At 42.8% G+C, this 12,904-nt stretch overlaps 1 gene segment (V, D, J or C); it reads left to right on the top strand.

The window, feature by feature from the left end:
- Positions 1-9,525: 9,525 nt before the first annotated feature.
- LOC132240073 (T cell receptor alpha variable 22-like) lies at positions 9,526-10,818 on the top strand. The segment is given in 2 exon segments: positions 9,526-9,668; positions 9,838-10,818. Coding segments are annotated over 2 exon segments (492 nt in total).
- The last annotated feature ends 2,086 nt before the right edge of the window (positions 10,819-12,904 follow it).

Raw genomic sequence — 12,904 nt, forward strand, 5'->3', positions numbered from 1 at the left:
ACAGGCTTGGACAGGGGACTCCCATTTCCCCCCGATCACTGGCTCTGGCCCCTGCCCAGGCCTGAGGCCTCTGGCCCAGGAATCATGCCTGGGCAGGGGACCCCCATCTCCCTCTGATCGCTTGCTCCACCCCCCGCCCAAGGCTGACGCCTCTGACCCAGGCTTCAGGCCTGGGCAAGGGGACCATCATATCCCCCCAATCCCCGGCTCCGCCCCCCACCCAGGCCTGATGCCTCGGCCAGAGGAGTTGACCCTCATCACCCTCCGATCACCAATCACCGGATCGGCCCCTTGACCAGGCCTGAGGCCTCTGGCCTAGGTGTCCGGCCCGGGCAGCGGGGACCCGCAGCTGCAGCGGCCCCGCGATCGTGGGCTCCGCTTTAGGCCCAGGCAAGGGGCCCCTAGCTCCTGGGACTGCCAGCTTCGACCGTGCCCAGCTCCCATGGCTGGCTCCACCCCTACTTCCTGCTATCTCTGGCCAGGGCGGCAAAGGCGCCTGATTCTCCGATCATGGCTGGGGGGCAGGGCAAAGGCGACCCCAGGGCCGCCTTTGCCCTGCCCCCCAGCTCTTAGCTCCCCCCTGGGTTTCCGATCACTGTCAGTGGCAGGGGGCTTCTTCCTGCTTTCCCTTTCGCCTCCCTGCATTGTGCCTACATATGCAAATTAACCGCCATCTTGTTGGCAGTTAACTGCCAATCTTAGTTGGCAGTTAACTGTCAATCATAGTTGGCAGTTAACTGCCAATCATAGTTGGCAGTTAACTGCCAATCATAGTTGGCAGTTAATTTGCATATAGCCCTGATTAGCCAATGAAAAGGGTATCGTTGTACGCCAATTACCATTTTTCTCTTTTATTAGATAGGATTCATTTCTAACAATTACAGCTTTTTAAAATAAAAATAAAGCTATTCAAAACTCTTATTTCAATGTCCACCTACTTGCTGAAGTAAATAATATCACTCTTTATGCAGGCTCAATCTAGAAAAAGTGTGTACAATTTAAAAGCAATAGAATTTTTGAGATTGCAGCAGAGTAGGTGGAAGCTACACTCCTCTCTTCCCAAGACCAAACTGGAATTACAACTAAATTAAAGAGCAAACATCTCGAATAACCAACTGAAGACTAGCTAAAGAGGAGTCTTATCAATAAGGATTTACAGGAAAAGCCACATTGAGACTGGTAGGAAGGACAAAGATGTGAAAAGGGCTGGCTCTGCTCCCAAAGGTGGCAGCTGAGGTTCTGGAGTGAGATCTCAGCTGCAGGGGGTTCCCCCTGAGAAGTGTGGGGTCTAAACCCACGCGGGCTCCCCAGCCAAAGCACAAGAGCCAGGAAGAGATGCTCATATAACCTCTAGCTGGGTAAAGCAGCACATTTCTGTCTGCCAGGGAGTCTGCTGGAGACACAGGCACCCTCTTAAAGGGCCAATGCACAAAATTTGTTCACAATCACTCACGAGGGATGAAGGAGTACACTAGAGTCACCTGAGGTGAGTCTGGGGTTTATGGCTCTGGGGAGAAAGTTGGGGAAACAGCTACCAGGATCCCTGTACTGAACCATTCTTCCATACAGCAGACACCATCTTTCTTTCTTTCTTTCTTTCTTTCTTTCTTTCTTTCTTTCTTTCTTTCTTTCTTTCTTTCTTTCTTCCTTCCTTCCTTCCTTCCTTCCTTCCTTCCTTCCTTCCTTCCTTCCTTCCTTTCTTTCTTTCTTTCTTTCTTTCTTTCTTTCTTTCTTTCTTTCTTCACCATGTTTTTTTTTTTAAATTGAGAACTCCCTCTGTGTGGCATCAGCCTGAGGGAAAGCAATTGCCCCATCCTCTGGACTCCTAATAGCCCCGCCATGTGAAGCTTAGGCCCTGTTGAGGAATCAGATGCTTTGGCCCGGGTGTAGAGGTCTGGGGAGACAGAGGTGTCTAGCTTTGGCATGGGGCCATTCCCTTCCACACATACACACACACTTTCCTGTGAACATGACTGGCCTTTCTCCCTCACAAAAGATCCAAGTGAACCAACCTCTTGGCTTCTGGCAGACCCGACCTCTGGCTCCAGAGGCCCTGCCCTCCAGACCCCTAGTGGCTCTGCCATACTGAGGTCAGGGCTAAAACCAAGATAGATTGAGTCATGTGGCACTGGCTGGGGAATGACACTCACCAACTTCTCTGAATACTGACAGGCACCTCCCTGTCGTGGGAGATCCACTAGCTCCTACCTTCCCATTCTGCCAGAGGCTCTTTCAGAAGCTGAGCCTAACAGGCAGCCAGCAGTTGGAGGCAGTCAGTGGTGGATCTCAGGGTTCCTTGGGGCTGTTGTTGTCCTGTCCTGGGACCGGTGCTGGAAAAGGCTGGCCTTGGTGTGCATCTTGCTCCTTCCTGTGTGCACACAAGCCCAGCAGAGGTAGCCATTAACTGTGGGGACTGCTTATAGCTCCAAACATGTTGCTGAGGGCACAGCACAGATAGCATCTGCCATTGGCCTGCACCAGAGTCCCTCCAAAGAGGCCCAGAACCAACACACCTAGAGACCAGCTTTAGACAACATCAGAGCAGGATCTAATAAGGTTCACAAACAACAAATCCAAAGGGAGGTCTTGGCAGGCATGAATCCTGCTGAGGTGAATTCCACTCCATGTGATCAGCTTCTATACACAGCTTATACACCATGGTGGGTGTTTAGCCTCTCACTCAGCCAGCCTGAGAGTTGATCCCATGCACAAATGGGCCAATAATAATCAAGACTCAATTACAACAGGAGGAGCCACATAACACAGAGAAGGGATATTCCTAGAGCACCCAGCCAGGTGATTAAGGAGACTGCACAACTAGGTCCCATAGGACAAATACTATATAAGGGGACACCAAGAAGACTGTGAGTCATAGCAGACCTAACTAATACACAGAAACAAGCAAAGAGAGGCAGCCAAAATGGGGAGATAAGAAAATAGGCCCCAAATAAAAGAAAAGGAGAACTCTCTAGAAAAAGAGCCAAATGGAGGCAAGTAATTTATCAGATATAGACTTTAAAGTAGTGGTCATAAGAATGTTCAAGGACCTAAAACAGCATGAAAAATATATAGAAAGAATAAAAAGGGCCATTCAGAAATGAAAAATAAATATCTGACATCAAGAATACACTGGAAGGAATAAACAGTAGGTTGGATTAGGCAAAGGATCAAATCAGCAATTTGGAAGAAAAGTTAGATAAAAACACCCAATCAGAGCAGCAAGAAGAAGACATAATTTAAAAGAATAAGGATAGTTTGAGGAACCTTGGGACAACATGAAGTTTAACAATATCTGAATCATAGGGGTACCAGAATGAGAAGAGAGAGCAAGGATCTGGAACTTATTTGAAGAAATAATGGTCCCAAGAGGGAAATTCATAGCATTACAGGCCTATATCAAAAAACAAGAATATCAAATAAACAGCTAACTTTACAATTAAAGAAACTTGGAAAAGAACAACAAACAAGGCCCAAAGTGAGTAGAAGAAATAATAAAGATCAGAGAAGAAATAAACAAAACATAATACTGGAAATCCTAGCCCAGCAATCCAACACGAAGTTATAAAAGGCATTCAAATGGAAAGGAATAGGTAAAACTGTTATTATTTGCTGATGATATGGTATTTATAGAGAGAAACCTAAAGATTACACACACACAAAACTATAAGAACGTATAAATGAATTCAGTGAAGTGGCAGGATGTAAACTAAATATCCAGAAATCAGTTGCATTTTTATACACCAATAATGAACTATAAGAAAGAGAAGCTAAGAAAAAGATCCCATTTATAATTGCTTCAAAAAATACCTAGGAATAAATTTAGTTAAGGATGTAACAGGCCTTTACTTGGAAAATTATAAGACACTAAAGAAAGAAATTAAAGAAGATACAAATAAATTGGAAGCATATACTGTGTTCATGGATAGGAATAATTAACCTCATTAAAATGTCCATACTACCAAAAACAATCTATAGATTTGATGCAATTCTTATCAAGATACCAATAGAATATTTCACAGAACTAGAACAAATATTCAAAAACTTTAAATGGAACCACAAAAGACCCCAAATACCCACAACAATCTTGAGAAAGAAGAACAAAGTTGGGGGAATCACATTACCTAATATCAAACGATACTACAAGGCTGTAGCAATCAAAACAACATGGTACTGGAATAAAAATAGACATATAGATCAATGGAACAGAATAGAGAGCCAAGAAATAAGCTCACACACTTATGGTCAATTCATATTTGAGCTAAAGATAGTTTATTCATTAAATGGCACTGAGAAAATTGAAAAGATACATGTAAAAAATGAAACAAGCCCACCTTCTTACATCATACACAAGAATAGACTCAAAGTAGATTAGAGACTTAAATGTTAGACTTGAAACCATAAAAATCCTAGAAAACATAGGAAGTAAAATCTCAGACATTTCTCACAGCAATATTTTTCCTGATATGTCTCCTTGGGCAAGAGAAACAAAAAAATGAAACAAATTGGTCTACATCAAAAAGGTTTTACACAGCAAAGAAGAACATATTCATCAATGATACATCTGATAAGGAGCTAATATCCCAAATTTATGAAGAACTTATACAACTACACACACACACACACACACACACACACACACACACACACACACACAAGCAATCCAATTAAGCAGTGGTCAAAGGACCTGAATAGACACTTCTCCAAAGAGGACATACAGATGGCCAATAGATATATGAAAGGATCATCAACACCATTAATCATCAGATAAATGCAAATTAAAACCACAGTGAGATATCACCTCATACCTTTCAGAATGGCTATCATCAATAAATCAACAAATAACAAGTATTGGATGTGGAGAAAAAGGAACTGTTGGTGGGAATGCAGATTGATGCAGCCACTGTGGAAAGTAGTATGGAGTTTCCTCAAAAAAATTAAAAATGGCCCTGCCTTATAACCCAGCAATTCTACTTCTGGGAATATATTTAAAGAATAACCAAGATTTGGAGGCAGCCTAAGTGCCCATCAGTAGATGAGTGATTAAAAAAAACAACTGTGGTCTATTTACACAATGGAATACTATCTAGCCATAAAAAAGAAGAAATCTTACCTTTTGTGACAGCCTTGGCAAGCCAGTCAAATAAAGACAAGTACCATATGGTTTCACTTACAGAGTATATGTAGAATCTAATGAACAAAATAACAAAATGGAAACAGACTCATTGATATAGAAAACACTGACAGCTGTCAGAGGGGAGGGGTTGGGGCTGGATGAAAAAGGGTGAAGTGATTAAGCAAAGAAAAAAAAGACTCCTGTGACCCCCTTGGAGGTCCCCCTCAGGGCCTCTGGCAGCAAGCTGCAGAGATAGAAGGGGGCGACAGGCTCTCTCCCCTCCTAAGAGCTGGTGCTACCTCAAGCAAAGGGGCAGCCCTGATCTATTCCTACAAGTCCCACCTGCACCTTCCTACAGGTGCAGACTCCCAGGGCAAAGGGACCACAACTCAGAACTGGGAAATATGGTACATTTACACAATGGAGCACTATGCAGCTGTAAAATAAATAAATAAATAAATAAATAATAAAAATTTTTTTTTTAAAAAAAGGATCTCTTACCCCTTTGGGACAACACGGATGGAGCTGGAGAATATTATGCTAAGCAAAATAAGCCAGTCAGAGGAAGACAAATATCACATTATCTCACTTATATGTGGAGTCAAGGAAGAAAATAAACTTATGAACAAAATAGATCCAGAGACATAGAAGCATGGAACAGACTGACGAATTTCAGAAAGAAGGTGGGTGTGAGGGAACTGGAGGGAGAGAGATTAACTGGAGAACTTATACGCATGCTAGAGGCCTGGTGCACGAAATTCGTGCATGGGTGCGGGCCCTAGGCCTGGCCGGTGATCTAAGTGCGAGAGTCTGGCATGGAAGGGCATGTCCCAGCTGACCTCTGGGCCCTGGGCAGCACCTGGGCCCCCAGGCCCTCACACACCCCCCTCTGTCTAAGTCATGGCACCTGAGTCCCCACACGGAGAAGTGGTGAATGTGGCCGGATACTGTGGGCTGGGGTGCAGCATGGGCCTCTGGGCCACCCAGTGGCACCGCACAGAAGCCAGGCAGGCAGTGCACTCTCTCCTGGCTGGCCTCGCAGACTGGCTTCTGTGCGGACCCACAGGGAGCCTGACCAGCCTCTGCAGTCCCGCAGCTGTGGCCCGGCTCACTTAGAAGAGGCCTCCCAGGTGCAGGGCGGGCTCTTTGTGGGTCCCAAGCACCTGAGTGTGTGGGCTTCCCTGGCCTGTGAGCCTTGGCATTCTGGGGAAGGGCAGCAGCGGGAGTGAGAGCCAGTTCAGCCAACACCCCATATTCTCACCACACCTTTGTCCCCATCACCCCCACCCCCAAGTGGCTGGCGAAAGGTCACAGTACATCTCCATTGCCCGTCACGTTTCACGCTGCCCCCTGGTGGTCAGCACACATCATACCGAGAGGTTGAACTCCAGGTATCTAGGTCGAACAACCATCTGAGGGGACAATTTGCATAATTAGGCTTTTTTATATAGGATATGCATAGCCCATGGACACAGACAATAGTGTGTTGAAGGCCTGGGAGGGGCAGATGAGGGGTGGAGGGATCAATGGAGAAAATAAAGGGGGGGGGTACCTGTAATACTTTCAACAATAAAGATAAATTAAAAATAAATAAGTAAATTGGTGAACAAGATAGGACTATAGACATGGAAGCATGAAACTGACAGATCTCAGAGGGAAGGAGGGTGGGAAGAGATTAACCAAATAACTTATAAGCACATATGCATATCCCATGGACAAAGACAATAAACAGGTGAAGGCCTGGGGTGGGTGAAATATGGGTGGGAGGGTGGGGAGGGGAAGGGGGACATCTGTAATACTCTCAACAAGAAAATAAATACTTTAAAAAGGCTCCTGGACACAGACAACAGTATGGTGATTGCCAGAGGGAAGGTTAAAGAGAGGATAAATGATGATGAAAGAAGACTTGACTTTTGGTGGTAAACACACAATACAACCTACAGATGACATATTTTAGGGCCATATACCTGAAACCTATGTAACTTTATTAACCAATGTCACCCCAACAAATTCAGTAAAAATAAATTTGAAAAAGAAATAAAAGTAATATTGTTTAATACTGAAAATTGTTCCATGATAATGAGCAACTACTGTGAATACTTTGCTGATTCAGGAGCATCTTTCAGAACCACACATGAGTACATAACAGAAGCAAGGAAATGGATCCCCAGCATTTCTGGGAAACAATATTTTATTATGTAAGAGCCTATTCCATCCATGACATCTGAGAGGGAAGATTGGCCTAGTTAATTAATTTTTTTTCTCATCCCTCAAATGCCCCCAAATTCCATATCAGAATCTGCCTTCGATGTCAGTAGCAGCACAACCCACAAAATGTTTTGATATTCAAATGCAGTTTCAAGGACATATGCTAAGGTGGTCAATGAGCATGTTCCTTGAGCCTGCATGGAATTAGTTGTTTAAGGTTGTACACTGTGCCCAGATTCGAGTGACAGAGACACCCTGTGTTCCTTACTACATTTATTTTGTTTGTTCGTGTGTGCTTGTTTTTAGTGGCCCTGTTAATATACTTGCTCATTTTCTCTGTTCCTTGTATTTAAAATAAAGGGCCACCTTTCAAAGATCACTCATCTTTGCTTTTGTTATTATCCTTTCTTGTCACTTCCATTAGAAGACTTACAGTATCACATCTTCCACTGAACTGTCTCCTGTAGTATCGGCTTGAAGTAATTGTTACTGTCTTGTGTTCATGTAGTATTTATCACATGCTTTTATTGTGGTGTTCTGTAGGCCTTTATTACATTTATAGAGATGCCTGTCTCCCCAGCTGTATTGCTAGTTCTCTGAAGGAAGATATATGGCCTAATTTATTCTTGTATTTTCCCAAGTCTAGAATACTTAAATATATTGGCTAAACTGGATTGAATCACATTGGAGGGCTCATAAGTGTTATAAGTTTATAGGGAAGAACTAAATGAATTGTTTTCATATAATTATAGAAAATTACATTTTACAAAATAATTTATTTTCATGTAAAGGCACTATGGGGACTCATGGTCCTATTTATGGGGCTCTCTGTCCTTGTGGACACTCTGGGGCTTCAAGTCAATCCACAAGTTCAGCCCTAGAAAGGAAGGCGGGGCGGAGCCATCTCTATCTGCTGAGTGGCAAGTGCTCCTTTCTTAAGGTTTTAGCCCATTAGGAGGCACTGTAGGCTTTTTTAAAACCAAGACTACTGTGAGGAACATAGCTAGTTGTGAATGCTTGTTGAAAGATTTGAGAAATTCTCTGAGTGTGCAATGGGGACTAGTGATAGTAAAGAGGGAATAATAATTGTATGAGAAAAACACAAAATTTTTATCAGCATATAAGAAACATGCTTTTTGCTGCGTATTCCTTTCAGTTAATAGCTTTGCCTATTCCTTGATTCAAGTACTAGACATTGGTAGCTGTAATACACATATCTATATTTACATTGTTACTGTTATCTTTATCTATGTCATTATCTATATCTGTATTTACTAGAAAAAACTCCTGGATCAAACAGAGAGCCATATAAAGCAAAAGGGAAGATGGAGAATTCCGAAGTATAGATATTGGATTTTTCTGATTTTTAAAATTCCTATTGCCTATGATTTTTCAATATTGCCATTTCCAAATTATTTCTAAACCATTGAATGCCATCTTTTTTTAAATATTCTTTCTGTCTCTTTCCTGTCACTAGAAAAAAATAAAAAAACAGGGAAGAGAGAGAAGGTAAGGGTGAAAAGGAGAATATGAAAGTAGAAATGTAATGAGAAGGGAAAGTGGGAGGAAAAGAGGAAGACTGAGGAATGAGAAAGAAAAAAGATTAACTGAACTGCAAGCATGACCCACAGGAAGTGTTTACAGATAAGAATTAGAGAAACAAAGCAAATAGCAGCAAGGATAATGTCTGAATATATTCTAGTTTTTTCCTCACCATTTTCAGCCTCATTTGGTTCATTTTTTATAACAATATTTGCCACAAGTCTTGGTTATTCCAGGAGAGTCCCATCCATATGTCACATATTCCAATAATAGGAATTCATTAAGTAGATAATGCATAAATTTATATTCGTATTACTTTGTATGGCTGCAATGACTGTCATTTAATTAATTTGTAGGTTAGTAAAGATCCTTTTGTCAGGACATGAGCCTGTTAACTTGGATTTAAAATGTGGATGTTCTTTTTATGATTCTCACCAGGCTTTAATTAGCATAGATTCGGGAGGAGGCCTCTCCCTTTCCTGCTCACACTCTTTACTATATTTAGAATTATCAGAAAATGTCCCTCACGTAACAGAACAGTGACCTTTCTTTTTCCCTCTCACTCCACCACTCTCCAGCCCATTCTTAGTAGGGGTGAGGCTGGAGGGCGGGTCCTCCTGGCACTGACTGAGCAGAGCTGATTGGTTGCAGGAGCAGGAACAGTTTGAGAACCAAGTCATGCCACTCATCCTCCCAGGGTACAGTTAAATCTATCTTAGGGTGAAAATGCCCCGAGCAACAAGGCAAAGCGTCGTGAAGCGGCTGTTGGGCACTGTGCTGGGGCTTTTGTGCACCCACGTTTACTGTGAGTTGGGGGTGTCCCAGATGGGAGTCTAAAAGGAGTATTGTGGAGGGAGGGAGGAAAAGTTGCTCTTCAGACTTTCTATCCTTCTCATGACGAATGGGGACGTTTTCCAGGTTTTGTGGGTGTTGCAGTGACCATCACCTGTGACTGTGTCTTTGTCTCTCATCAGGTGTGAGAGGGTTGCAGGTGGAGCAGAGTCCCCCAGCCTTGATTCTCCAGGAAGGAGCCAGTTCCACGCTGTGGTGCAATTTTTCCACCTCTGTGAACAACGTTCAGTGGTTTCGCCAAAATCCTGGAGGTCGCCTTGTCAACCTGTTTTACGTTCCTTCAGGGACAAAGTGGAATGGAAACTTAAAAGCTACGACAGACCCTAAGGAACGCAGCAGTTCATTGCATGTTTCCTCCTCCCAGACCACAGACTCGGCCATTTACTTCTGTGCTGTGGAGCCACAGTGCTTCCCAGGCACCTGCAGCCTGAACACAAACCCTCAGCTGGGCCCAGCTCCTCCTCCAACCACACGCACATCACAAGATCACCACACAGCATTTGCACAGCTCAATATTTCAAACCCACACTGGTAGGGCTTTAACCACAGAGGCTTTTTGCTCTTGAGTTTGGGATGTTGGTCTTTGTCTTTCCTTCTTAATCTACACCTCTTTATGCACTATAAACTTCTAACTTGGAACCAGTAGAGAAGCTGATAAGAGGACAGAATTAATATAAATATTTAAGCCACAGTATGCTTGACTTCCAAAAGAGCAAAAAAACCCGAAAGGAATAAAAAGAAAAGAAAAAGTACTCCAATAGAGATGTTGTTGCACACTGATCCAGCTCAGGGGGTGTCTCAGGAATGCTCAGGTCAGCCTCACCACAATGTGCCCCAAGACAATGGCAAATACTTATATCTCATCCTGCTAGTGCGGCAAAGAAAACAACATAATTTTTGCTAAATGATCAGATATTGATAAATCTGTGGGAAAAAAACTTTAAGATGTATATTTCATTCAACTAAGTCCCAGTCATGTTCTTGAGGCTTGTTTGTCCTAGGATATGGTCAATCCTGGAGAGGGTTCCCTCCATGAAGAAAAAGTATGTACTCTGTTCTTCAGGGTGGATGTCTGTTAGGTCTACTTGGTTTATAGTTTTGTTCAAGTTTTCTCTTTTGTAGTTGATATTCTGGCTAGTTTTTCTATTATGGAAAGTGAGATATTTAAGTTTCACACTATTATTGTTGAAAACCTATGTGTCCCTTCCATTCTGTCCAGTTTTGCTTTATGTATTTTAGTGTCTCTTGTTAAGTACTTATATGTTTATAATATCTTCCTGAATCATTGGCCCTTTTATCATTATAAAATATTCTTCTTTATCTCTAGTAAACATTTTTTGGTTTAGAGTTTATCTTGTCTAATAATAGTAATGCAACTCCAACTCTCTTTCATTTGCTGTTTGCATACCTTTTCCCATCCTTTTAGTTTTAACCTATTTTTATCTTTAAATTGAAAATATGTCTCCCAGATATAGTATACTAGAGGCCCAGTGCACAAAATTGATGCACAAGGGGGGAGGGGTCCCTCAGCCTGGCCTGCACCCACTCACAATCCAGGACCCCTTGGGGAATGTCCAACTGCTGGGCCTTGTGGGATCGGGCCTAAACTGGCAGTTGGGCATCCCTCTTGCAATCTGGGTCTGCTGGCTCCTAACCGCTCGCCTGCCTGTCTTCCTGATTGCCCCTAACAGCTTCTGCCTGCCAGCCTGATCACCCCCTAACTGCTCCCCTGCCAGCCTAATTGCCCACAACTGCCCTGCCCTGTCAGCCTCATCACCCCTAACTGCCTCTGCCTGCCTGCTTGATTGCCCCTAACCACTCTGCCTGCCTGCCTAATGCCCCTAATTGCTCCCTTGCCTGCCTGATCACCCCTAACCACCTCTGCCTTGGCCCCCACTGCAGCAGCTTTGTTCGTGAGGACATCTGGGAGGATGTCCGGAAGGATTTCCAGAAGGTCATTAGGCTGTCTGATCTAATTAGCATATTAGGCTTTTATTATTCTATATAATAAAAGCCTAATATGCTAAGTGTCCGGTCGTCTGTTCAACCAATCAAAGCATAATATGCTAATGATATGCTAAGGCCGCTCAACCACTCACTATGATGTGCACTGACCACCATGGGGCAGATGCTCTGACCTGTAAGTTAGCTTGCTGTGGGTCTGGCTGATCGGGACTGAGCAAGATGGGCTGGATATGCCCTGGAGCCCTTGCCAGCCCCGATCATACACCTCTTGCAATTCAGGACCTCAGGATATGTTGGAGAGTTGGTTTCAGCCTGATCCCACAGGCCAGGCCGCGGGACCCCGCTGGTGCACGAATTCGTGCACTGGGCCTGTAGTTATAGATAATTGTATATCATTTTTAACCAGTTTAATCATCTCTGCTTTTTTATTCAATTGTTTGGTCTATTCACATTTAATGTTATTATTGCTATAGTTGATTTGTCTGTCTTTATAATTTTGTTTTCTACATGCTCCATATCCTTTTTAATTCATCTGTTCTTCATTTACTGTTTTCTTTAGTATAAAGTGAATATTTTCCAGTGTAATAATTTAATTCATTTCATTATTTTTTACTATATTTTTCAGTTATTTTCTTAGTGGTTACTTCAGGGTTTCTGATATGTATCTTAACTTTGTGGACGAATAAGGGGCCACATACTAAACCTGACAAGTTCAGGGGAGGCCTGCATGGCAAACCTTGTGAACTCAGAGGCCAAAAGTAACCAGATATGATGGTCTGAAATTAAAATTTCCTAACTAAAAGCAGTTCCTGGTGGGTAGTCATGTCCTAGGCTGGTATCTTCCTTGACAAAGGTTAATCTTTACCTTAACTGACCCTGTCTAGTCCTTTTGCATCTACAATAACATATATTTGGAATGTTATAGTAATTTCTTTTTTTCCAGACCCTTCAGGGCACAATCATTGCACCAGGGCAGAGATCACAGAACCCTTCATTGTTATTGTTAATGTGTTAATTGTTAATTGTTAACTATCCTATGCCCACCAATGTGAAAGAAGTATGTGTCTATCAGGTTTACTTTTTATCTAATCCCAGAGATTTCCCTTCTCTGCTTTCTCTCTATCATCAATTAATTTCATTTAACTCCCTACATCTTCCCCTTTGATTCAGATGTATAAAGTGGTAAAACTGCCATTTTCTAGAGCATTTTTCTCAGTTCCTTGA

This window comes from Myotis daubentonii, chromosome 1 (genome assembly GCF_963259705.1).
Source record: "Myotis daubentonii chromosome 1, mMyoDau2.1, whole genome shotgun sequence".
Taxonomy (NCBI): domain Eukaryota; kingdom Metazoa; phylum Chordata; class Mammalia; order Chiroptera; family Vespertilionidae; genus Myotis; species Myotis daubentonii.